Source organism: Girardinichthys multiradiatus, chromosome 2 (genome assembly GCF_021462225.1).
Source record: "Girardinichthys multiradiatus isolate DD_20200921_A chromosome 2, DD_fGirMul_XY1, whole genome shotgun sequence".
Lineage (NCBI taxonomy): Eukaryota > Metazoa > Chordata > Actinopteri > Cyprinodontiformes > Goodeidae > Girardinichthys > Girardinichthys multiradiatus.
This window is the reverse complement of record NC_061795.1, coordinates 20,475,841-20,503,031: the sequence shown is the minus strand read 5'-3', so window position 1 is coordinate 20,503,031 and position 27,191 is coordinate 20,475,841. Positions and strand designations below refer to the sequence as shown.

General features: G+C 38.8%; 1 protein-coding gene across 2 annotated transcripts; it reads right to left on the bottom strand.

Moving 5' to 3' along the window:
* Positions 1-1,972: 1,972 nt before the first annotated feature.
* Positions 1,973-24,944, bottom strand: tasor2 (transcription activation suppressor family member 2). Of its 2 annotated transcripts, none has more exons than XM_047389815.1 (22): positions 24,148-24,944; positions 23,718-23,866; positions 23,374-23,469; positions 23,217-23,289; positions 21,931-22,022; positions 21,700-21,837; positions 21,464-21,594; positions 21,314-21,330; positions 20,008-20,107; positions 19,833-19,927; positions 19,605-19,711; positions 19,230-19,302; positions 19,058-19,129; positions 16,083-18,194; positions 14,977-15,703; positions 14,410-14,866; positions 10,414-13,419; positions 6,581-6,703; positions 6,348-6,501; positions 6,140-6,245; positions 4,817-4,998; positions 1,973-3,111 (listed from the first exon to the last, which is right to left on the bottom strand). In XM_047389815.1, the coding sequence occupies exons 1-22, from the start codon at positions 24,179-24,181 to the stop codon at positions 2,984-2,986; spliced, it is 8,172 nt and encodes a 2,723-aa protein (XP_047245771.1). In that variant the 5' UTR covers positions 24,182-24,944; the 3' UTR covers positions 1,973-2,983. The 2 variants fall into 2 exon arrangements, with proteins under 2 accessions (XP_047245771.1, XP_047245780.1); XM_047389824.1 differs by having other exon boundaries at positions 14,977-15,274; positions 24,148-24,910.
* Between the last annotated feature and the right edge of the window lie 2,247 nt (positions 24,945-27,191).

The following is a 27,191-nucleotide window of genomic DNA, read 5'->3' as shown; positions in this document are numbered from 1 at the left end:
TGACAATCCTTCATTAGTGTGTGGCAAATACTAAAACAATTGCTCAACGGTCACATCCCCGAACCGGTCGATCAGGTCGGCTGGGTCACGAACAGCACATCCCAACTGACTGAACTCATACAGGAAGCCCCGCCGTCGATAACAGATCACTGGATGAAACAGCCAGGGGCAACATGGTCGATGTTTGAACTCCGTCATTGTCGTCACGGAAGCACACTAAACAGACTCGCTGGAAGATCTGAACATACATCCGATACCAGTGGTTAGTTTTAAGGGTTCACCTCTCAGGATAGAGTCAAACATGCTTCACACTGGTGGCCGGTGACAAACGGGCAATATGTTTCCTCCGGGTTGAAGTTTCTGCATATCAAGCAAACATCGGGAGAAATGACTAATCCCAGTGTTTCAAAGTTCGGATAAATAGTGAAACCCAAACCATATCAGCGAGTCGTTGTTCGCAGGTTTCACTGTCTACTCCAGGTGGTGCTGGATTATTATGGAAAATGAGACCCAGTGATTTGAGGTGATAAAACTGACATTCTAGATCCAACATTTTCATATTAAAATGCGGACTATAGGTGTTCAGTGGGCAGTCAAGTACATCGTGGGATTAATAAAGTATTATTGAATTGAATGAGAAACACATCTGAAAGATCGCATAATTCACTGACAGTTAATTCCCAGACCTGACACAAGCTGTCCAAAACAACCTTGTTACATGTGAAAAACTAATTCCCCCCTTTAAATCATGAATTCACTTTGATTAACCATGTGTGTTAGAGAGGCGAGTTTAATTTCACTCACAGCCTGATTACTGTCAGACCTGTACAATTAAGAAAGCACTTAAATAGCACCTGTCAGACAACATAAAGTAGTCCCGATCTAAAGAAAGATACTTTGTAGAAACAACTTTCACTCCAATTTTTGCAGCAGGTCTTCTTAGACTTTGACCGAGCATTTCTCACACATGGATATGCTTCAATTAAACGATTCCAGTGTAGCTCTGGCTGTACCTTTAGGGTTGTTATCCTGCTTGAAGGTGAACTTCCAACCCAATCTTAAGTTTTTTCCTGCCTTTAGGAGTAAAGGCGTTACGGTTTCCTTCCAGGATTGTCCTGTTTAAGCTCCATCCATCTTCCCATCAACTCTGACTAGCTTCCTAAGCCTAAAAAGTTCAGTTTAGCTCTCATCTGACCCAAGCACCTTCTTTCACATGTTGGCCGTGTCCTGCAAACAAATCTCTTCTTGCCCTTCTCTACGAAGGTCAGATTTGTAGAGTACACAACTAACAGTAGTCCTGTCCAGAGTTACCATGGGCCTCTTGGCTGCTTCTCTAATCAATGCTCTCCTTGGCTGGTTTGTCAGTTTAGGTGGATGGACGTCCTGGGAGGTTTGTAGTTAAGCCGTTCTCTTTCCATTTTCAGATCCCTGGAGTAAACAGTGCTCCAAGCGTTGTTCAGAGTTTAGGATGTAGTTTCATAATCCAGCCTGTACTTAAAACCTCTCCAAACATCATTCATGACCTGTCTGCTGTGATCCTTGGTCAGTTTGTTCCCTGAGGCCTTCAAAAAGCTGCTAGATTTATACTAAGATTAATTTACTTTGGAGGACTATTCTCTAATACAGTGACTTCAGAAAGAAACTGGCTCCACTGGACTTTATTTAGGGGTATCAGAATCAGCTTTATTTCCAAGTTTGTACAGTCAAACAAGGAATTTGACTTCAGTACACTTTGCTCTCAATAATAAAGACCATCTTTTTGTATGTACATGCACAATTGAATATTCTACAATAGAAAATAAAGTGGGATCAGTCCAAGTGTGCATGGTGTTGTTCTGGACTGTCAAGTGTTCATCAGAGAAACAGCCTGGGGGAAGGAACGGTCTCTGTGCTGGCTGGTTTTAGCAGACAGTGCTCTGTAGCCCCGACCTGAAGGTATCAGAGTAAAATGAGGTGAATACAAACGCATAGCAAACTTTAAAGATTTTTATTTGTAAAAGGACATTAAATCATGTATCAGTTTCCTTCTTTGGAATTATGCTCTACTTTGTGATCGTCTATCAGCAAATAGACACTGAAACTTGCAATGAAATGAAATGTGCAAGGCACTATGCAGGTGTTGTATAAAATCAACATAGGAAGTGTACTGGCGAGCCACTAGAGCAACTTAATTAAAAATCAGATTTTCTTAAGCAGATAAAGTGACAGTCTGGAAACCAAAGCTTTTTTTTTTTGTACTTGTTAAAACTTGTCCACAGCTGAAAAATCAATTTCCACACAGTGCAGGACCCACCTCCCACCCCCCCGGTAGCCTTCAGTGTGCTGCTATTCAAGTTTTCCACAGATGACTGGGTGTCAGACCAGCTCGAGTTAAAAATCATCTTTGAAATAAGTCTTCTTGAGTTTGTGCAAGTTTTAAAAAAATATTTATATTTATATGAAGAAAAAAAGTTCATGTACATCACCTTTACCAAAATGGAAAGGCTATTTCTCAGATACCTGTTTAGATAAATCCGACTACTACCATAAAAACGTTAGAGATCAGGAATTTACAAGTAATGCTTATTGTTTTACTGAATAAACTTAGGAAATGGTGTACAAGTGTGATCTTTAAATATATGTAATAAAAAAAAAGGAACAAACATATAGCTTTCTAGCTTTGTTGAAAAACTATAGTCAGTATGTCAGAAGAAACATGAACACAAAATACCGTTTTAGTAGATTAACATTATAATATACAACCTTTAATTAAGTAACAGCACAGCTGCCAGCATTTTGGCAATAACGCCAATCTATTCAATAACTGAATCATGACCTGGTCTGGACAGAAAAGCGACCAAAAAAAGCCTGTTGAAAAATAAAAAAACTGCTTACAAAAAAACCTAAAACAGTTAAATTAGCTAAAGATGGACACCTTTAACATTTTAAATAATCATTACTGGTAGCTGGTTCTTCCATGCAGAGCTTCTGACTGTTCAATGTTTCAGAGAGTGCTCATCAGTCGGGGTTTTTCAGTCAGGCTGAATATTTCTGTTGGAGACTTTGTCAGAAAAGTGTTCAAAGTCATTGTGAAAATCCCATTCTTCTCAAAGGCACTGTCTGTCGTCGTATCTGGAAAAAAAAACAAAAAAAAACCAACATCTCAGTACTTTTGCAGCGAATATCAAGAAGAGAAGAAGAGTTTTGTTGTTAATTGGTGCCACATTCATAAACTGAATTAAAGTACTAATATGAAGTTGGTCCGGGGCGCCACGCAAGCTAGCAGGTTCGTATAATGAAGTTGAGAGGACATCGAACATGAAAAACAAAGAATCATAAACTTGTTTGATTAAATGGCACAGTATGTATGTGGTCTTGATTTTAAAAAGGGCTTCACTTTAGAATCAGATGATTTGGTTTTCTTTGTATCTGTATTTTTAATCAATAAGGATGGCGGCTCTGTGGTGTTCTTATACACAGTCTTTTCAGATTCAGTCTTTCTTTCAGCAAATGGAAAAATACAATTAAAGAAAATATTCTCTTATGCCACAAAACGCTGCGTATAAATCCAAAATACTTCATTCAAACTGCTAACTTTTAGATTTAACGTGTTGATGGAGAAAATGTGCGTCTTTGACACAGTCTGGAAGTGGAAATAACTTGGTTTTGACAGCCTGCTTCCTCCTGATGTTCAGTAAAAATTTCTTGTGAAGAGTTGTTTCAGGATCCCACTCTTAAAGCAACCTTTCTGGCTACAACGACCTGCCTGGTTCAACAACTAGTACACAATATTAAATCTGACTGTTTTAGGTCAGTAAGCATTACCAAAATGATTTGTTATTTGGTAAATACCAGAAAAACGAAAAATATACATTTTTAGAATTGCTTGTTATTGATTCCTTCAAAATTCAGAGAGATTTACATAAACAAAGATTACTATGCCTTGAAACAGCAGTGGATGTAATCTAAGAAAACACCCAAAACTTGCTGCTTCCTGATGTGACATCATGGAAAAATCCAAAAGAAATCAGCAAAGACATCTGGAAGAGAACTGTGCACCTCCATAAGTCTGCTTAATCTTTGGCTACAATTTCCAGGTGCATGAAGGTGCCACGTTCATCTCTTCAATAATATGCAAGCATAAAGAGCATGCCAACATCCAGTGGTAATGTTCAGGACAGAGACCGGTTCAGTGTCCCTGACATGAACGTGCTTTGGTGAGAAAAGCACCAATCAATCCTTGAACAAATGGAAACGACTGCGAAGATTCTGGCTGAAGCTGGTATGAGAGTCATTATCCGCAGTAAAACAGGTCCTCTCTGTCGGCATAGGCTGAACCACCACTCAGCAAGGAAGAAGCCATGACTCCAGAAGCGACTTAAAAAGCCGTCCCATCTATGACGTACAGGGGTGATAGCATTGTGTTGTGGAAGGTACAACTTGGACAAAAAGGGATCCTCCGAATCTAAGCAAAGGGCAACTGGTTACAAAGAAGAAGAAAACAAAGTCAGGGTTTTTCAGTTGCCATCACTTAGTCCTGATCTCAGTCCAATAGAAGATTTGCGGGCAGAACTGAAAACGTCAATGTAGCAATGACTTAGTACAGTCTATTGCCCTCAGAAGTGTCTCAAATCTAGATAGTTTGGGATTTCACAGTTCATGCACAGATATTTAACTTCCACAGGTGTTTTAATTACTTTATCTTTGGCCATTATGGGATTTACTCTACCTTTTCTATTGTCTGGTAATTTACCACTAATGTCACTAAATTCTTTGCAAGACATTCAAAACCAACCAACAAAAGAGCGCGACTATGTTAAATATCAAACTTTCTTACCAGTTATAAAAACAGGAAAACGAGATGATATATGTTGCACTTGCAGTCGGAGCAAACATTCAAGATAGTCTGGTTGATCTCTAGTCATCTGGTCACACTCATGGTAGGGCAAGACCTCCAGTATGCCAGCATCCTGACACCAGTACACAAAGAGCTTCTTCTGGTTTGCCTCTTCACTCAACCTGGATTTAATGTTCAGAAAGGTAAATAATTAGCATTAAAAACAACCAGTAAGACATTCCTTACAACATGTGAATATCTACAAAACATCATGAAAAACAAAGTGTTTAATCATGTATATTCACAAATCTTCACAACAGAACCAGTGGAAACAGTAATTAAACACGCATGCCTGAGCACACATAATTCGGCTTGATAGGACTGACATTGTTTGGCTGACAGCGCTGTGCCAAACCAAACGACCATATCATGCAACATTAGAGCTGTTTGAAGTCTCAACTTAAACTGGATATTAAACTTTTACATTTCAATTTAGTGAGATGAAATTCTTTGTTGGGTCTGGTGTGAAATCAGCATCTCCATAAAGCTTGTCAGCAGAAGGAAGCATGGAGTGCTGTAAGATTTCGGTCTGTGTTCACTGTGGACTTCAGAAAACACAAATCTTTAGCCCAGATAAGATGCTTCTGATGTTGTTTCTGATTCAGCAGTTGCTTGACACGAGCAATGCAACATTTGTACCCCATGTGTAGTGGCTCTTGATGCGCTGACGCCAGCCTCAGTCCACTCCTTGTGAAGCTCACCCAAATTCTTGTTTGGAACGTGCTTAACGATCCTCTCAAGGGTGCAGTTTTCCCTGATGCTGGTGCACCTTTTTCTACCACTCAACTTTCTATGAATATTGTTTGGATACAGTACTCTGACCAACCAGCTTCTTAAGCAATGACCTTTTGTGGCGTACCCTCCTTGTGGAGGGTGTCAGTGACTGTCCAGTCAGCAGTCTTCCCCATGATCGTATAGCCTATTGACCCAGACTCAGGAAACATTGCAGATGTTTTGATTTATTTAGCTAATTAGAAGGTGAAACCACATTTGTTGGATGTTGAATTTTGGGTTTTCATCATCTGTAAGCCAGGATCATCAACATTATAAGAAATAAAGGCTTGAAATATTTCATTTTATATAGTCTATCTACTTTATATAGTTTTATTTTTTGAAATGATGACAACAAATATGAAACTTTTCAGGATATTCAAATTTTTAGTAAGTAACAAAATAAATAATTTAATGCTTGCATAAGAGACGTGATGTGCGTAAAAAGAAATTGGTAATGTTTGTACAGGTTTTTTAAGTGATGAAACCAACCTCGCATTTTCTTTAAGGCGTCGGCTGTCTCTGTAGTGTAGCATCCATTTCCACTTCCCCATTCTGCTGAGCTCTTCCAAATTTTTTGAGATTTTCTTCATGTTGCCTACAAGTTCACCCAAAGTTGTTACAGTTTGGTAAACTACAGTAACCTCCTTAAAGTACAATAACCTCGAACACTAAAAAGTATTCAGTTAGGTAAACATACAAATGCTGAGGGGCTCCAGCACAGCTCTGTCAAACATTACAAAGCCAGCCCGAGTGAAGAGCTCTTGATGGGTGAGATTGAGAACATCATCTGGTTCATCAATTCCAGCAAACAGCACACCTGGGGTCATTTTCAGCTTGAGTAAATCTGGAATCTGAAAAGTTGAGATCAGTGGTTGACTCCTGGCCTTATATTCTATAAACGTTGATTTGCTTGACTTGCTGATTCTTTACCTTGCAAATGTGCTCTGCAATATCTTCATTTCTGAGGATGATGAGTAGCGATGAAGAACTGTCCTCACCAAGGAAGAATTCAGATGGCTGCACAGCAGTGTGTCCCTCTGCCTCCAACTGAGCCTTAGTTTAAGAAACAAATAAATGACCAAATTTCAAAAAACCTTCGCCATAAGTAAATCTTATACTTTGGCATAGTTAAAGAGATGGTTAAAAGGAAACATATGCCCTTCTGTTTTTTTAGGGATGTCCCGATACGAAAATTTGGGCCGATTTGGATATCCGATAAAAATATTCATCATTTCCCCTAGGAATATTGTCTGGGGGGCGCCAACAAGCACTTCAAGGAGACAAGATTTTTACGTTTTCTTTTAATAATACGTTTTCCAGACACTACTTTCAAGTATTCCTGGTCTTTGGCAGTACATTTTTAAAGTAATAAAATATTGCTACATTGGTTAAACTTTGGAAGAAAAAAAAAACAGACTGTAAGGAAGAGGGATAGAGGAGAGGCTAGTTACATGAAGGCTAAACAGATGGATGGAAAGATAATACATGCATAGACGGATGAAGGGATGGATGATGGGCAAACAGATGGATGCATGGATGTTTGGATGAAGGCCAAACAGAATGGAGAGATGGTCGCATAGATTGTTGATGGACAGAGGATGGGCAAACAGATGGATGGATGATGAAAGATGGCTAAATGGAAAAACAAATAAGTAGATAGATTGATGATGGACGAATGACCACAATATTTGGTGAACTTCGAGCACCTTCCTAGAACCGGGTCTAAGAGAGGGAACTCATCAGTGATCATCAAACTTTGGCTTCTGTTGACCCTACCCAACAAAGCAACAGGAATGACTCCTGACATGAGCCCACTACCAGCAAGGAGGGACCTTGAAGTCAAGTGCTGTGGGAGTTTGTTGGCTGTCGAGGGCAGGGGCCAGGGCGTGTTGATTCTTAGGGTCACAATGACATTCTAGGGACAAGGACTGTCTTCTCACTGGAAAATACAGAGCCAAAGCTGGTGGGTGAAGGAGAGGGATGGGATATTTTCCTTCTCTGGGGCTGCCAACTAAAAGACACATCAGGCAGGAGCGAGTATAATCACAAGCCCTCTGAATGCATTGGTACTGGAATTTTCCTGAGTGAGAGGGTACGTTTTTCTGACTTCAATTTGCAAGGGAAAGGTTCTGATTCTTTTCTGTGCCTATGCTCTAAACAACAGTTCAGATTATCCAGCCCTCTTGGATTTTCTTGTGTTCCTGACCCAGGTGGGCACTGATGGAGTAACCTTAAGAATAGCCTCCTCAATCTAAATATGAGGGGTGTGCTGTTAGTGGACTTCTGTTTTAGGCATGGATTGTTGATAGTAAACTCCATGTTCAAGCACAACGAGTTCATAAGTGTACCTGATACCAGGCCATTATAGGCTAAAGGTTGATGATTAATCTTGTAATTGTGTCATCAGACCCGCTGCATTATTTCTGGCACCGGGAGCCGTCAACTAATCCCCACCTGATGGTGAGCTGGATCCGGTAAGGGAGGCTACCTGACAGACCTAAAATGTAAAAGTGACGTGTGAGTGAACTGTGAACGTCTGGCAGAAGTCTGGGAGAAGACGTTCCATGGTAGGTTGGGGACACCGAGAGGGGCGCATACTAAAAATTAAGCCATTGGGGACATGACGGAATAATTTCCTCAATCAAGTCACCTCATGTTCTACACAGAGGAGGCAGAGTCTAGGGACTCAAGGAAAAGTGAGTCCATCATCATCATGGCGGGGGTTGCCAAGGTAATTAAAAAGCTGCTTGGCAGCATAGTACCAGGGTTGAACAGTCCTGGGATACTTTAGGTTTTGGACCATTGTGTGGCTGCTGTTGTTGACATGCCTCTTCAAAGCCACACACACAGGACCAGATACACACAAGTACACATGACCAGAGCAGTGGTTAAGAAATAAGACCACAGAATGTTTTCCACCTATTAAGAAACAATACTTCTCAGCATCCATGGTAAAAATGTACTTTAGGTTGTTGAAAAGGCGGCTCTGACCTACTGAAGAACCTCAGATTCAGAACCAGCAGTGCTTCGTGCGTCCTGACCGGGAAACAGTGGGCCAGATTTTTATCTTCAGGGAACTGCTGAAAGGGTCATCAGAGTTTGATCCGTCTACATGTGTTTGTTGATCTGGAGAAGGCTTTAGACTGTGTTCTCTGAGGCATTTTAAGTGTGGCACCGTTGGATTACAGGGTGCTGGGTATGCTTTTTACCCTAAACCTTGTGAGACAAACAAGGAGGTCGCTGAATTTTTCAGTACAAAACCCATCTTGTTCCCAGTGTGGGTTGGAATCTGCTAGGGCCAACAGGAAAAAAAAAAAAAACTTCTAATGGAAATATGTTAAATGGATGTTTAATAATTTATTGGCAGTATTGGAAAAGATGGAATGAGGCCATCTACTTTCCCTGAAGATCCAGGTATGCAGGAAAAGTGGGTGAGATCCATGAAAGTAAATAGGTAACAAAAAAGGGGCTTCTTATCATCCACAATAACCATATTGTTCTCACCTAAAATGTGTCTTGGCACTGGATTCCACTGGACAATGAAACAAGCAATTCTGCATAAGCTATAAGATGGCCAACAGTGTCACAGTGTTGGTCAGTGGTCAGGTTTTTAAATAAGAATCCTTGCCACTGTCATTCATCACTGCGGAGAATCATAAGCCCATTGAGCTTGTTACATAAAGCTTTTAAATTACTGAGTAGAGCACTGGTCAACAGCTTAACATTTTAATTCAGCTTTTGCTCAACTATGATAGGTGAGTACTGCATTTATATCACTGCAAGCATTGCCCCAATATGCTTAAAAATGACCAGCTCTGTTTTACTTTCACTTGTAAAAAGATTCCAATATACTTTGACTATGACTAGGAAAATTCTTTAACCTGATTAAAGAAATTAGTGACACAGGGAATGCAAATGGACCTGAAACTCCATCCTGCAGTAGTAAGACTTCTTCAAATCAACAATCTTTATGACTGATCAAAGAAACACCCTACACCCTCAAATATCCTTAAAAGAGATAAGAGCTCGTCAAGTGGTTCCATGATCTGATGGGAAACCAAATCACTGTTCCTAAATTTAGGGTTTGACTCTCAGCTGGAGTCTCCTCTCCAGCACCCCAGCACTTACTTTTTCAGAGAAACTGATAAATGTAATCGTCCTGTAAACAGAAAAACATTTGATTCCCCTATTAAAAGAGGGACCAAAACCCTGGCTATTACTCCAAGGGCACATTTGCAACTTTTGTACAATATCACAAAACATCAACAAATATCTCACATAAATGCTTAAAGTTATCCACCTGGGATAACAGCAACATTTATTCTGTAAAACAGGAATGGGCAGACTGGCTAATGTTTGTCACCTCTCACCCAGGGTATCTCCAGAGAGGAACAGAATCCGTCCCCTCTCAAGATTGGTTCAAGAACCCACGCTGTGGGTAAAGCCAAGTCTGACTCCACATTTTCTCTTTTAACCTACCGTACAAGCAAGGGCCCCTTCCCAACCAGTAAAGTGATATTCAGTGTCCCCTAAACTAGTTTCACCATATGGGAATCAGATCAACAAAGTCCTTGCCTTAGATCATCATCCAATCCACAACGCACTAGTTCCTTATGATGACTCCTGCACTTGACAGGTTCTTAGGAAGATACTTGGCTGCTTAATGAACTAAAATATACACTATTCATACAATGTTATAACATTTTCAGTGACTATACCACAACAAAAAACACTGAAACCAAGCTTTTTGAAATTCATCTTACCTTTGTTTCTTCGAAGGAGACCTCGTCAGATGTCACCAATATGTAGAATCTGTACTTTGTTTTACAGGATTTCTTCACAACTGCATTCAGATTACTCCGGAAGGTCTCATCCAGTTCTTTCTTCATTTGACCACAAAAGTCAAAATGTTTACTTGTTTCAGTTCTTGAGTCACCTTCATGACCTTTTTTGGTTTTAAGTCTCGGTGGAACCTTTTTGGCAGAACAAACATCATGCATCTTTGCATTATACAGTCTAGCACATTCTGCAGTCATAGTAGAAATCCCAGCATGTTCCATTGGGTTGTTTCTTTCCTGAGATACAGAATGGAGCACCTTTCCTTCCTCTTTGGAGGCTGTCTGGTCCTTACTGTTAGACATATCTACCTTTATTTTATGTCTAAGAAGAGGGGTGTCCAAAATCTCCACTGAATCATCTTCCTCCTCAATACTGGAAAAGCTGACAGTCAGAGGACTGGTGCAAGACATTGAACGGTCATAGGTATTAAGCTGGTAGAGGGGCTCCCTTTGACTCTTTTTCATAAGATTTTTCATCTTCTCCAAAAAGATGAGACACTCTTGTTCCATTGATGCCCGAGTGATGTCATTTTGAAGGCACCTTTGAGAGAACTGCTCCAAAAATGAATAAGATCTCTTCTGGCCAGTATTAAAGACTGTACATTGGATTGAAGTTTGAGGATCTGCAATGTGACCATCTTCACTTAAAGCATCATTGTCATCACAAGTTAATGACTCGTCTGAGTCGCCTCTCTCAGTAATATGTTCGGTTATATTCTCAACTGTTCCATTTACAGTGTCTTCCATAAACTTGGAGTGTCCATCCCTTAATTCAGGGCAACTTTCTTCAGATTTAGAGCACTGTACAGAGGATAGACGTGAAGATGGAATTTGGTTGAGTGTTGGCAAGTTTCTTTTCTTTTGCGGAGGAGGATTTAATAGGGCAAATTTATCCTCATCTTTGTTGGTTTTACTGTGGGTTGTGTTTGCCAACCAAGTGGTTTTGGAAGAAGGCCCACAGATACTGTGATTACTATCAAGTGCATCAGACTTTTCTATGAAAAACTGTTTTGTCTCCCTTAAAAACATTGAGGTTGGTGAGGAGTGTTTGGCTACATGTCCACTAGCTTGTTTACGTTGTGGGGTAGTTTTAGGATCTAAGTGTACAGAGAGCCAACGTGTCTGACTTTTCTCAGTTTTTGATGGTTTTACTGCCATGACCGGACGCTGAGAATATGAATGAGAGTCATTACTTGAATTGGACTGTGATGTTTTTTGCTCCTCTTGCAAACCTTCAGAGACAAAAGTCTTGTAGGAATAAAAATCTGGGTCTACTGGTGTTTCCCGGTCTACACCAGGAATATTCTTAAATTTGATTTTAACAGAAGACGTTGGAACATCAGATGGTTTTCTGTTCAGATTTTGCACAGTACTGATGGAACCTGACTTCATGTTTTTGTTGTTTGTTTTCTTGTTCCTGGAGCCACCTGAAATGTGGCTTGATTCCAAGCAAGGGGCTACAGATTTCTTGCTGGAGAAAACAGATGTTTCAACAGATACTTTTTTGTCAGGTGTTTCTGTTTGACTAGACGTGTCAACATGGTTTGTTGCAGAAAGGAATTCGTTTATACTTCGCAAAACACGTAGCGTTCTTATTTTGACATCAGAATCAAGACCACAAGGATGGTTAGGATCAGTGTTACCTGTAGAAGTTTGGAGCTTTTGTTTAAAAGGGAACTCATTCGTAGAAGGTGTTGAGTCTCCGGTCAGTTTTTGGCAGTCTTCACCATCACTGAGAACATCAACGCTACTGACTGTGCTTGAACAGAAGTTGAAATCATGAGGTTTTTCATCTATAACAAGAATTGGGGACCTGCTGACAAGCTCTTTCTCCAACACTTCTGGTGTTTGCATTTCATCAATTAATGACATTTTGCAGGGGGACAACTCTCCTTTCTCAGTGCTAATTGTTGATGTGCCACACATTTTGTCAGGGAGGACAGCTACAAGCTCTGTAACCTTATTCATGAAGGGTATTGGTTCCTGGCCTTGAACAACTTTCTCTACCTTGTCTTGTTGTGGTCCAACATTTACTCTAGCCACCTCTTTTGCAATGCATGTGTATGGAACAAAATTCTCATTTCTGCTTAAACAGCTACTTGTTTCATCTGTTTTTGGATCACCTTTTTCTGTAAATTGTTCATCCACCTCACACACATATCTCACTTCACATTTGGATGGGGACTCGCGTGGCTCTAGCAAAGTTTTGTCAACATTTTCCTCTTTACATGCTGAAGTGGACTCCCAACTTTTTTCATTAACGTCATCTTTTTTTGAAAAATTATCCACACTTTTAACCTCTTTCGATGTCAGTCCTGCGCGACAATCCATATTTCCTTCTAGATTGTCAGTCTCGTCATGTGAGGTTCCACTTTTCTCATTTAACAGCTTCTCATTTACAACACTTCCATTATAGACAATATCAGATTCTTTGTTCACAGATTCATCACTTGTCTTTGTCATATCTAGACAAGGATCTCTGTTGCCATCCTGGCATGGGCTGTTCCCCATTTTGCAGCTTTCCTTTGCTTTTATTTCCAAGTCATCAAACACACTTGTATGCATCACATTGCTGTCATCTATGTTGGAGTTTACCCCCTTGTCCGTAACAGATGTAGGTGAACACAATGCATCTTCCTGAGGCAAGCTCTTTAGTGTAGCCGTTCCACTTTCAATGCCAACTTTCGTAATGCTGATTTCTTTGCTGCATCCATGAAACATAGGTTCAGTTCCAAATGTAGCTCCATCAGGTTCAGGTTCAATGTGTACAGTGTTGATCTCTTCCCGTTGACATAAGGTCCCGTCACTCTTAGAAGATGGTGTTTCTAGGTGATCATAACATAATGCCTTGTGCTCCGTTTTAATTTTAATGTCTTTATCATCTTTCACCTCACTGGAAATATCTTTGAAATGCTCTATAGCTTTGTGCAACTGTAAAGGAAAGTGAGAAAAGAAAGGTGAAATAAGATTTTAAAAATTTGTATTGCTTCTCTAATTTAACAGTTCACCATTTAAAACATTTGCCAGCATTTTACAAGGTAATATTTCCAAGAGGTGACCAGCAAAACAATCCATAAAAACCTGCTTAGCTTTAAATTGTGTTGAAATCTAATGTACATGTTAACACAGAGAGAATTGGATAAGTGCCAGGTAACGTATTGTTGAGTTCATCGTCAAAGAAAATGTAAGTGTTCATGTGAAGATGTACTGTTAAAAAGGCCCATAAGTTATCATATGACCATGATGGGTTTTTCCAAGTTAATAGTGGTTCAGAAATATAATACCAGGAGTGAAGAAATGGCCTGTTGTTCCTACCAACGTGTCTAACTGGGTTAAAGAACTAGGTTGTCTATTAGAACATCATTTTAAAATGGCTGTCATTCAATCTGACGGTTATATACAGTCACGATGCCTAAATTATTATCCCCCCTAATAAAAATGTTATTGTTTTAAAAGTGCGTGCTGTTGAACAACTAATATTTTCCAAACAGCCTAGTGTGGCAGCAGACTGTTTTATATTAACGTTTCCACATATCTATCTTTCTTTATGGTTCTTACCACACTCTTTCTCCTCCTACCTCTGCCAGGCTTGTCCTGTGCTGTGTGGCTGTTTCTTGATAATCTTCAGTCCAGTTCTTACCACTGTAATCACGTTTTTTTAATCCCGACCCTGCTTAGTGATGGTCTCAAGTGACAGCTCACATCCTACCATGAGGGTCTATACCATGTATAAATTAGGAGAAAATCCTAATTTCAATTAGATTTTACAGAGTGTTACAAAGTTAAACCAAATCATTGCTACTGTGATTAGGACTACTCATCAATGGAAACGTTACTTAGTAAGGCCGGAGTGGGGATCCATCATCTCAATACATACTCTAAAAATTGTCATAGTTTTTTTCAATAATAATAGAACCAAACCTGAAATGTTTCTTTCTCCTGGAGGTCTGCAGCTGGCTTTAGAGCACTCTGGGTTTTTAAGGGCTCACTGGACACAGACGTCGCTTTTTTGTTCAGTTGTTGTTCCGAAGGAACAGGTTTAGCATTAAAGCTTTTCACCGACAAATCCAAAATTCCAGATTCTGGTACCGAGACGGTGTTCACTTTTTTTCTGAGGTCCAACGTTTTTGAAACCACCGGGTCTGGAGTTTCTGTTTGACTTGAAAGAGCCACAGCTGAAGCAATCTCAGGCCTAGTTGGGCCTGGTAAAGTTCCACTGGCCATTTCCACAGAACCACTCTCCTCTAAACGTGGCGGCATAAAAGTTGGATCAACTTGAAAGAACCTGGCTGTTGACCGGCTGTAAAACAAGCCTATCCACATGTGGAAGATGAGTCGCACCTCTTCAATAGTGTCTTGCAGCGTGAAATTCCATGGCCTGTTAAAAATTTTACATCGACAAACATTATGTCATCAGGAGTTATTGTTATATTTAGTAAAGCATAAAAGTATCATTCATTTGTTCACAAAGCATGAAAACGTACATACCCATGCAAAGCTCGGATGACAACTTTGTCCTTCGGGTCACTAGTAAACCTGCTGTCTAGATTGAAGTTGTAGTTTTCCTCCCATTTTCTAGTGACTTGGATAGATTTCTCCTTTATTACAAAGCTGCGAAAGCATTTGAACTTTCGCTTTTTCACGTATTCCGAAGTTATGTTGTGTTCACTTATGTCCTCCATGTTGACAGAAGAGTGTAGTATTTTATCTCCATTGTCATACATTGTGTGGTGATGGTTCAGAAGTCTGGTTGAACCACTTAAAGGTGGTACCTGGAAGGTTGTACCTGGCAAATCCAACAGCAGAGAGGAAGATGGCGGCAGTGAGTAAGAATGATCTTTAGATATCAAAGCAACCAATTCATTGTCTGCCACAGAGGAGCATGCTGACGGAGACTCAGGAGACTGAAGAGCTTTAGCAGAAGGATTTCTAAGCAGAGCGTGGAGAACTGACTCTTGATCAGAACTGGAAAGACCTTTTGAAAGGTCACATTTCTTCATACTTTCTTTAAGAGTTCCTTCAAGTGCTTGATTTGGTTGCGGTTGGACTTTGTCATTACTGAGTGCCAAGTCAGCAAGTAAGTTCAAAGCATCTGTAGATGTGCAAGTACTTTTCATTTTTTCCTTAACAGTCTTCCTGACAGTATTATCATTAGTACAGTCATTGTATCTTTTTTCACTTGTAAAACCAGCTGGAGTTTGAACATGCAACCACCCTGTGAAGACAAAACAGAGAAGAAAAAGGGAGAATGCATGAAGATAAAAAGTAGCACATTGAAAGCAGATAAAAGTCACCTATGTATTATGATACGGAATTTGTCACCAACATGTAACGCCTTTGTTTCACATCGGGGGGTGAATATTTTTTTAAGTAATTCATGCCTTGCTTAAACGGAGTTTGACGCAACACATAAAAATGCTGCATTAGCAAGGAAAACCAAACTTCTGAAGTGGTTAAAGCTAGTAAAGAGGTGAAATAACATACTTAGGACACATAGAGGTGACAGAGCCAAGGAAAGAGCAAGTCAATGTCTAAGGTTTTGCATCACAGTCCAAGAGAAGGCAAAAACTAAGTAATTCAAAGATATGACTTACATTTCTTTTTAACATTTTCAGCAGAGATGAAGGGATGCCTTTTCAGAGTCTTAATTCTTCTCCTCCTTGAGAAAATTGATAGAGGCCTTTGAATTATTTGTGGCTGTTTGTCTAAGGAGGTATGTTCGTCTTTTTCTGTTGAACCTCTCCTCTTTAGAGTATTCAGTTCCTTGGTATTTTGAACATTTTCTAGATTCTCTTTAGGGGTCAGGCCTAAGTAATATGCAAAAAGAGGGTCAACTGATGGCATTTTTGAAACATTGACACTTTGGGGAGTTGCATTACTATCCTTGGGTGTCTCGGGGTCCACCTTCGTTTTCTTAAAACAAGACCGGCTTTCTTGGTCAGCATTTTCCCTCTTTTGTTCTTTTATGGTGAGATCCAATTTTCTCTTTCGTCTTGAAAGAACTGACTTCAGTTTACTCAGCAGGAGTTCCCCCTTTGCTGAAAGACTGACTGGAGATCCTGTCTCATCCGTTTTAGATAAACCATTTGTGTCGTAATTTCTTCGAAAAGCAGTACAAAAGTTAGAAGTCAAAGGCACTCCACCACCGTCATCATCTGGTGGTGTTAAAATGATATCTCCAAGATCAAGCTGAGGGTCTTCACCATTAATAGAGTTTGTAGCTGTGGTTTCATCTATTGCTGTCTCTAAAGCTGTGCCAAGTTGCTTATTTGTTATGACTGGGTCAGGAAAAGTCACAGGGACTTCATGTGACAACCTTTCAAGGCACTCATCCATTTTTGTACATGGCATAGACTTAACCTGATCTCCAGAGCCAAAAGGAAACAAAATCCTTCCACATTCACTGATGACAGGCTTAAGGTCCCAGCGCTCCATTTTCTTTCTTAGAGGTAAAGCCTCGACTCCCAGAAAAATTGTGCTTTCTGAACTCTCCAGTACTGCATCTGATTTCTTCTTTCTAGCTTTGGTTGAATCAACAGCAGCAGGTCTTAATTTCCTTTTTTTTGATGATAGTTTCCCAAATCTGCGCTTCCGCCTGTGAAGTTTCTTCCACTTAGGTTTTAAAGAATTTCTCAACTGAGGTAGAATTGCATCTTCATTGTGCTCCTCTGTCTTGAGGCTTAAATGTTCAACCTCAACTGAGGATATAGCAATCTTTAAACTCTGAGTCTTGACAGAGGTTTTAGAAATTTTTTTTCTCGCTAGGGAACATCTTCTTCGTCGTCTCCTTCGCTTTGTTCTGGTTTGATGTTTGGTGACCACAGAGAAATCCAAACATTGTTTTGCTTTGTCAGACTCAATGACAGATTTCACTTCTGCTGCTGGTAATTTCACCATAGTTGAAAGACCAGAAAAATGAAAGTCAGTATGCTTGGCTGCTGACACTTCATCAGGGACACTTTGCTCTGCTGAGGTTATGCTGACAATGAGCTCTGCAGGAAGATCCTCTGATGTTGGAGGAGTAAGTGGGTCTTCAGCTCTTGGATCATCAGGTTTGTTAGGTTGCTCAGTGGGAGGAGTACATTTTAGATCATCTTTGGTAATATTTTTACTTTGCACATTGTCTTCCACAGCACTCTGAGACACAGGTGTTGGAGCAATTTGTAATTCTGCACTTGGTAAACCAATATCCATAGATGTCTCAATATTACCAAGTGATTGCTCATCTGATATTGGGTCTTCTGCCTCCATGCAAACTGGGCTGCTTGGTGCCTCCTCTGGGGATGACACACAGATGTAGACATCATCATCAAGGTCCTCTCTTCGCTCCTCTTGTCCTGATGCCAATATTTGTGAAACCTTGGCTATTGGAATTTGAAAGGAGGCTGGTTTGCTCAAGTATGACTTAAACGTCTGCCATGTCCCATTATTCCACTCAGGAGACGAGTAGAGATGTTTGTAGGCTTCCGCCACGTCGTACTGATCTGGAAAGATGCTTAATTCCCTCGAAGGTCTGAAAGGACTTGAGGAGAATCCTGGATTTATTAGAGTAGCATAGCTTTGCATGTGATGAGCCAACACTTCACAAAGGTCATCCTTTGGGTCCATGGGTGTTTTCTCGGCTTCACCCTCAGCATAACTTAGTACTGGTAGAACAAGTTGAATTTGAGATGACAGGGCAGAGTTTTTCTCTCCAAATTTGATGTCTGTGACAAATCAAAGAAGAAAATACAGTTAAGTGTTTACTCTTGTAACACTATGACAAAACAAACTATTGCAATCAGTTGAGCACTCCCAATTGTTTATGAAGCAGGTTTTGACTGTACAGGGAATAAGGAGGAAACTATCAAGTGAAAATCATACGCAATTATTCTTTGTGATTGGCCAACGCAAAGAAATACACAATTGTAAGTTTGAAGGAAATTGATGAATGGTTTTAATTTTTTTAAACAAATCTGAAAAGTGTGGTGTGTTTGCACTCAGCCCTCTTGAGTCAATAATTCTTAGAACCACCTTTCGCTGCAACAACTGCAACTCTTTTGGGGTGTGACTATACTAGCTACGCTAACCAAGAGAGGGACGTTTTTGCTGATCCTTCTTTACTGAATAGTTCAAGCTTAGTCAGGATGGATGGAGAATGTCTGAGCAGCACTTCGTAAGTTTTGCCAATAATTCTTCACTGGATGTCGATTTAGACTTTCTAACATGTGAATATGTTTTGATCTGAACCATTTTATTGTTTTGCCCCGGCTTTGGGTTAAGAATTCTTGCTCTTTGATCATTTAAACCTGTACCCTTGCCTGAAGTCTTCAGTAGCCACTAGTACTATCCCTGTATTTAACCTCATCCATCTTCCCATTCACTCTGACCAACTTTCCTGTCCCTGCTGGAATATCACAGTAGGGCCCCCATTCCCGCCAGAAAGACATAACCGTCCTAATTATTTGTAAAATAGCTTAGAAACCTTAAAGGGTTAAAAGTACTTTACATTTGCCATGAAAATCCACATAAAATGTGTGCCTACAAGTAAAGCAATTACAGCAAAATGTAAAACAAACACTATAATCACCTTTCCTTACAACCCGTGAGTCAGGAAACACAAAGAGGCCTTGCATGACCTCTGCCGACGCAGACTCAACATCTACAGGAACCAAAAGAAAGTAAAGTGATTAATGAGCCTGTCCCAAAGATATCAGTGGTGCAACTAACAACCTGTAGATGGTTTAATCTTCATAGCTTACCATCATATCTGAGGAAATGTGATGAGTGCATTAAGATAAGAAATCCTCCATCATTTAGAGGAATGCAGAAAGCCTGTGCAAATGTAAGCAATGTTTAAGTTGGAGGTAAAAGTAGACTTAACCACAAAATCAAAAATTGCATCTAGTGCTACATGCCAAGAGGAGGATTCGTTAAAGAAATGTCCATTCCATGTTGTAATTATTCTTCAGACAGAGTTAACGCTACATATTAGAAACAAAAATAACAATGTTCTAATAATTTGACAGCTTTAGTAAATGTAAAAGACCTGCTTGGCTTTGCTGTATATCTGTTAAAATGTTAAACTGTATGTTCCTTTTCGGTAGTTAATCAGTAACTAGGCTGTACAGACTCACAAGATCTTTCTCCTTGATCTCTGAGAGGAGCAGAGCAAATGAGCTGGCTTCATTTGTGCCAGAGGGACCAAACTCACACAAATCACAGTAAAAGCCCTCCAAAAAGACTGAAAGAGATCAGGAAACAAAAAGATGGTGTTGATATATTATTTCAACCAATGTTTGTCTGGAATGTGTAAAAAAATAAAAAAAAATGATGGAATTATCTTGTATGAATGGCATCTATACCTTCCTCATCATAGCATGTTTCAAAAACAGCTCTTGGCAATATGTTTCGCAGAACTGACATGCTAATGGCTTGGTTAACTGTGATCACAGATGGTCTTAAACAGAAAAAGAAAAACTCATTAGAATTCAGTTTATAAATAAAACAATAACCTACAAATGAGCAGATTTGACTTACAGTTGTACAGGAATAAGACCAACAGCAGTGGACCTGAGGTCAATGTGGTAACACTGGCTCTCTAGCTGAAGCTTACCCCTCCACGGTAGGTAGTGACGAACTGAAAAGAAACACAGCAACGATAAAACAAATAGCCCATTGTCACATAACCAAATAACTTACAACAAAACCTATAGGCTGCTGGTTGATTTATTTAGAGCGATATATGTACGGTGCAGGAAAAAGGTAAAGCACTGAAATACAGTACATTAAAATAAGTTTTAAATCTGTGTAGAACTGACCTGAGTGCCAAATATCCCCAATCTATAACAAGCATGGTGAATCTTCTGAGTAACATTACAGTATATTTATCTTGTTACCTCAACTAGCACCTTAATATTTATAATAAAAACTAAGGTTTCTAGTTATGATAAACTGTCCTATGGAAGGTTTATTTTTCTCACCAACTAAAGTAAAGAGAAAAAAAGTAACAAGGTCTTACTGAGGCTTTACCCCCATACTGCCAAACGTAGCATTTTTGATACGCATGTTTCACAGAACACTGCTTCATAAACAAAGAACCGTGGTAAAGGCTGTTTTTGTGTGTTTTTATAAAAAGGTGACAAAATGTTTTTTTGGGTTGGTAAAGTTTGATAAACACATAGCCACAAACAACTTATGTATCAATTATCATACAAATAGAATGGAGGAATCCAGGATTGACTTCAATTTATTTGTTTTGTTAAAAGCATCCAATAAATAGTTCACTTAAAAAAAACAAAAAAACAGAAGGATATGACTATCATTTCTTGCATCATGCTGTCAAAGCCCCAAAAACATTTTTAAGGACAACCCTTTGAGCAACTGTGCTTCAATAAGTTGTGATTTACAGTTTCTGGACTTCTGTCTGAGACCGTAAGGGTGGTAAAAGTAGTAAAAGCAGTAGTAAAGTAGTAAAAGTAGTGGTAAAAGTAAACTATGCCCATTAATCCCCTAGCCTTTCCCTTAAGCACATTGTGTATTTTGCTATTGTGTTCCTATCAGACAAAAGAGAAGAAAAAAGCTACATCATATCAACAACTACTGCAATCATTTGAGACTGGACTGAATGCAGGCCAAGTACTCTGTTGAATGATGATGCATTCAAAAGCCATGTGTAGGTAGAAACTAGCAATATTTGAGGCCTTGAGTTGAGTTTATTCCAAGACTATTAAGATTTATTCCTTTATGACGTTGAGAGTAATTGCAAATATAAGCTAGCTGCTAAAGCATTAAATGTTATTTACAAAAATCTCTTAGTTTTTGCTGCTGCTCACATCATACTTACCCTGCTTTTTCACCTCACTGAAAAGAGAAATTGGGACAGAATTAAAATGTGTTTAAAACTCTAATATTAAATAAATGTAACTAAAAAGAACAGACTGTATTCGGGTAATGAAAATAATAAGTCACTAAGGGAATATAAAGTGTATAATACCTTCTCTGTTGTGGAACAGGTGATGCTTTTGTATCCATATATGAAAACGACACAATAGCAAATGGGCATGCAGCGCTGGGAGACTGAGATGTTCCACTGCTTCCATCCTGCAGCAGCTCATATATGTAAAACTGGAAGAGCAAAACAAAATGTGCTTAAGCTGTCTGTATCAGCCTACACTAACATACTCAGCACAACTGTGACAACAGAAGCCCTTTTAAAGACTGAAATCTTACCTGGGTTCTCTCAAAAGCGAGAAAGGAGCTGGTTTTGGCAGATACAGAAGGCAACTGCTCCGACACATGACAGTCGAAGCCCACAGTGGGCTCTGTGAAATTCTGTGTGTAGTTCTCCGCCACCTTCCTAACTTTACCCTTTACCGAGTATAATAAGAAAATAAAACTAATTATTAATCTGACATCAGTAATTCTTCCACATGGATTTTCCACCTTGTTGTTTCTCAATACCTTTGTCAGCTTGATGATGGCAATGTATCCAGATTTCCCATGATACCAGCGATTTAGATCCAAACAATCAGAGTACATGGATATGTAAACACCTTTAAAAACAGGAAACCTTCACTTTAACACATGTTTTTGGATAAAAGTTAAAACAGCAACATTTGTTATTTCACGGTCTCAATGTGACGTTTCAAACTAGGTTCTCAGAAACCTGACACACCCACAGGAGTCCACACCCCACAGGAACACTGAGTCACTATTGTGAGACAAGCCTTATGCAGGAAAATAATAATCTGAATGATCCCATTCAGTTCAGACCAGCCGTAATTCGGACATTTATCTTCACGCCTCTGATGTTACACAATGCAGAAAACAATAGATAGAACATAGCTCGCCCAGAAATCAACAAAGCTATTGTTTGTTTTTGTTACAATAACAGTACTTCTTTTTAATACATTATTTATCTGTATACTAAAAAAAATATTATGTGGTATATGAAAAATCTCAACAGAACAAAAGTATTTCATAGACGTTCTGTAGGTTACAAAAAAAGAGCAAGTCACAATTCAGGTTTCAGAGGGAAATATGAGTAGCAAAATCCTGTCTGGTGGGTTCTTTTCCACTGTGCTTTGCCTGCGGTTTACAGAAACAGAGTCCTAAAATTAAGAATTACTTGGAATGAGATGGAAATGGCAAATCTGTTGTGGATAACTCAAAATCTACATGAGAAAATGATTACATCAAAAGGATTTTAACAATTGGGAAGTGAAGTGCACAGCCCAACTACTTATAGCACAATAAGGCTTTTGTTTGCCTATGCTGTTTGCACGGGGTGTTGGGTCTTCAGTTCACTAAAAGAAAGACGCTCATAAAAAGAAACATTAAAACAGAAAACACTTTGACTTTATAGATGCAAAAAAAAAAAAAAGATCAGGGACATGATGAAGCTGTGTGTAAAATGAATACGGTTTTGTATCCTGCAAACTATATGCTGCAAATTACAGTTTCACTTTCAATTCTGTGTATTTTGTTTTTACTTTTGTTTTTATATACATTGATAAAGCTCTGAAATTTGCTTTCACTTTCAATGGGACTGCACTGTCAGACAAGAAGCCCTTGTTAGACACCCACGGCGGAGGACTCGTTTCTTTTTAAAATCATTTTAATGGTGAGTTTTTCTAAACTATATCTACCTCTATTTGAAAAATTGTAGTCCTAGTCGTATTCGCCTGGTTGCATCAGACCTCTGCATGTCTGCATGTAGAACATAGGAAACAGGTGTAGCCGTTTACCTTTTGTTGGATCTCCCAGGGTGGTACACGTGCTGTTTCCAGAGATTACACCCATTTCTCCAAGTGCATTAGCCTTTAAAAGATTAAAATAGCAGGAATCAGCTAGATTTAATTAAAAATCTAATCTCAGGGCTGTGTATGTCACACCAAACTCTACCTTGCTGCCATCTTCAAACAACAAAAAGCAGTATGTTTCCTTGAGATCGTCCTCCGAGTATCCTGCGTTTCTTTTCCCGGCTCGAAATGCCTCGTACTAATGTGAAGGAGAAATTTAAAGAAGGAATCATGAAAGCTGCTTCAGTCAAACGGAGGTTCTACCTAGAGACCTGTAACACTGCATTAGCACTGGTTTACTTTTTACTAGTTATGATTGGCAGAAAAAAAGTGGAAAAGTCACATAAATTAACACCAACATACAATATAGTTAAATATGACCTTTGAGTTGCGTTTAATTAGTGTTAAACAGAGGTTGTGTGATGATCGGGGAAAGACTGAGCTGACCTTGTTCTCCAGATCAGGATTCTTGACTAATACAGCAGACTTGTATCTGAAAAACTGCTTGGATTCTTCGTACAAGTACGCACTCTGAAGTGGAGCCAAGATTTTGCTCTGAAAGACGTCCGAAGATTCTGACACAGGTATTAAAAAACCTGGAGAGCAAACAGAAGATATGGCCATGAGCGAAACATGTACAAGGCGCTGGAATATTACTGCAGCCAGGGAGCAGCGGAAAAAAAAAGAAGAGATATTTCACAATCCTGGGAGAGCCTGACCTGAAAACAAACACCTAAACCTTTTTGGTCTATTTTTCCTTTAATATGCGTTAAAATAACAACCAACCACGTCATCAATGGAGTTTTCCATGTAATGCTTTTTATAACATTTATGAGAAAGTCAAAAAAAAAAAAAAAAAAATTAAGAAGCTCGTCACCTTCACTCGAGGCACCACCATTCCCACTTTCCATCGCTTATGAAATCTGTCCTTCTGCCTTTGCTGGTCTTTTTAAACAGCTATCTTCGGTTTTAAACATCACAAGCGAGTAATAAAATCCCTTGAATCCCAAAATAACCGAAGCTTTCCCCTTCGCTGTCGCCACAGTTCCAACTGACATGTTAATGCGACAACCAGGAAGTTACAAAATACCCCTCGGTCCAAACGCGAAGAAAATATGTTCACGTTAAAATACCCCGTTTTTCTCCGCTTTCCAAATGATACATCAGCCTAAAACGAAACTTCCTCTGTTCTCCGCATGGCTCCTGGTATAGACAGCCGACATGCCCTGTCCACGGTGAAAAAGAAAAAGAAACAGAAACCTATTGAGATAAAGCGTCCATCTTGAAAGTGTTCAACACACAGAACTACTGAACTAGCTGCTGCTGTTGGAGCTATGGCGAAGCTAGCTTGCAACTGCTGCTCACTTCTCTTGCTTCTTCTTCTTTCTAGAGTTTACTGGCGGTTCGCAAAAAAAAATTGAAGGTGTGCACTGGTACTCCCGCTTTTCCTTTAGGAAAAACTAATAAATGAGACAAATGTAGCAACGGGGAAACATACAATAAATTTACAGAAGATAAAATAACCCTGTATGGCACGCATTTAATATGTATTATCTCCCCAAAAGACTAAACAATCTTTATCCATCATAATCAAATCGTTATACATTTTTGGGGAGTTTTTGAGGTGTGCTGCCTTTAGGTGTTGTTGAACCATAATGGTTAATAGGTGAAAAAGATTTTGAACATAATTTATGCAAATGTTTAATGGGTTTTATACATGCCATTTTAATTAAAAGTGCATTATAAAATGAACTATTTAATAGGGTTTATTGTCTGAATGTTGCCTGTAGGCATAATTGTAACCATGTGTAACAACCAACTGAAGGGAAGAATAGTTCATCATAATTTTGTATTGATCTTTGCAATTCAAAAAAGATAAATTTGACATATTGCAGTAAAGTTTATTCTATTACTATACTTTGTGGACAATACTCTACTATCACAATAATCTTTGCATTCCTTATTTGCTTATGATTTTTACACATTTTCCTCCATGTACAAAATGAATGTATTCCCTTTTAAGGAATTTATGGTATGTTTCCTCACACCAACAGTTACATTTTGATAAGGTTATATTGTTCATGAAATGAAAGATGGTGAGGAAGAAATAGTAGCACCTGGTTACCATAGGGGCACCAAATGGTGAAATAATAAAGTAACCTGATCCAGAAGCACACCATCAGCATTAATATGTTAATTCTGTTACCAATAATAAGCACCTGGCAAAGATATACTATATGAAAGCAATGATGTGCAGTAAAAATGGAGATGTGCGAGATGTTCCAAATCAATGATGGAAATGCGAGGCAGACAATGAAAACTTTAGAGAACATTCAGTATATTTACTTAAACTACTTAATAATCACTTAATTAATAAAGGTACCTAAGGCCAACAAAATACAATATGTCTGCTGATCTGCACCCAGTCTAACTACATCACCATCTGCCTCAGCAATTATTCATTGACAACAAGCACACATTTGCATCAGCTAATGTCTCAGGTAATCATTTGCAATTTAGATCTAGTCATGAACACACTAAAACTCGCATCTGAATGGATACAACTTATAAGGCAACCTGTATTACCATTTGGCTGGTTAACCCAGCTACTGCTCATTTCATAATTTATAGGTTGGAGGTGTTTAGAATATTATAAAGGTGGTTCTCAACCCCACTAAAATAATGCAGGCCTGATTTAGAAAGAACCCATATCAAGCTGCACAGAGCAGGTGAGTGGATATGGAAGCAGCTGGAATGATCCATTCAAATTTCAAAATACTGTTATCCAGACTATTGATTCTATATCTAAAACCAGTTCAACCAGACAAGAATCGTCCCCATGCACAACAATGTTCTTTATAAAAAAAAGTTATTACATACTTTTAAAAGCAGTCAATCCAACAGAGAGTCAAAACTGTTGGTGTTCTGGGAGAACTCAGTTAGAGAAACACTGACGACATTGGTTGAATCCTGTGGTTAGTTTGGGAAATGGAAACATTCAGACTTTCATGAGTTGTAAGGTAAGAACAGATCTGAGATGAATTAATTAGGTATTTTCTGCTATTTACAAAGACTTTGCAGTCTTGATACAGGCAGGAAAAGGAAATAATATAATTGCATCAGCATTGTCAAATTTTCAATGATTAAATACATTTACCTTGTATTTCTTGTAGAATATAATTTTTGGTATGGCCAGTTTGACGTCAGCCCGTTGGAATATATGTAGCATTTGTCCCCTATGTCTTTTCTTTGTGAAACACCTTATTGGCTCTGTCAGATCTCTATCAGTTTTATGTCTGTAAGAAGAAAGAAATATGTTTTAAGAAAAAGGACATAATCTTCACTGTATATAAAGGAAGATATCCAGTAACTGGTTAGTTTTTGTCTTATCTTACAGGTTTGAATTTCTGAAGGACACAATAAAACCATAACATTATCAACATTGATGTAACAGAGCTATCTAACAGTAGCTTTTGGGATACTTATCTGCAAATACTTTAAGAAGAACCAACGAAAAATGGACAAGACAGAGATTGACTTGTTTGTGAATAAGATCTGCAGCTAAGAAGTACACAGTTCTTAACAACTGATGTCAGTCATTTTACAGATAGTATGCTGAACAAAAAAATGTATATACTATGTTGACTATTACATTTTTAGTACTTTCAGATTCAAAAGTGTCCAGTTTTGGGTAAAAAAGTAATTGAAAGCCGGACAAAATATGTTCCTAAAATATATATTTAAAATAGAATAGAATAGAATAGAATAAAAATATCCTTTTATTGTCCCTCATTGGGAAATTTCAGGTGTACCAGCAGCAAAGTGAAAAGCAAATGGAAGCAAGCGGATAAACACAACAGTAAAAATATAAAATCCAAAAAATAAAAGGAAGATGCTGTACAGTAAGGACAAATTTAAGGC

Coding starts and splice junctions, on each gene's coding strand:
- tasor2 (XM_047389815.1), bottom strand. CDS start 24,181: ATGGAAAGTGGGAATGGTGGTGCCTCGAGTGAAG. Junction 21,838..21,930: donor CCATCATCAAGCTGACAAAG/GTATTGAGAAAC, acceptor TACTCGGTAAAG/GGTAAAGTTAGGAAGGTGGC. Junction 6,246..6,347: donor GCTGGAGCCCCTCAGCATTT/GTATGTTTACCT, acceptor GTGAACTTGTAG/GCAACATGAAGAAAATCTCA.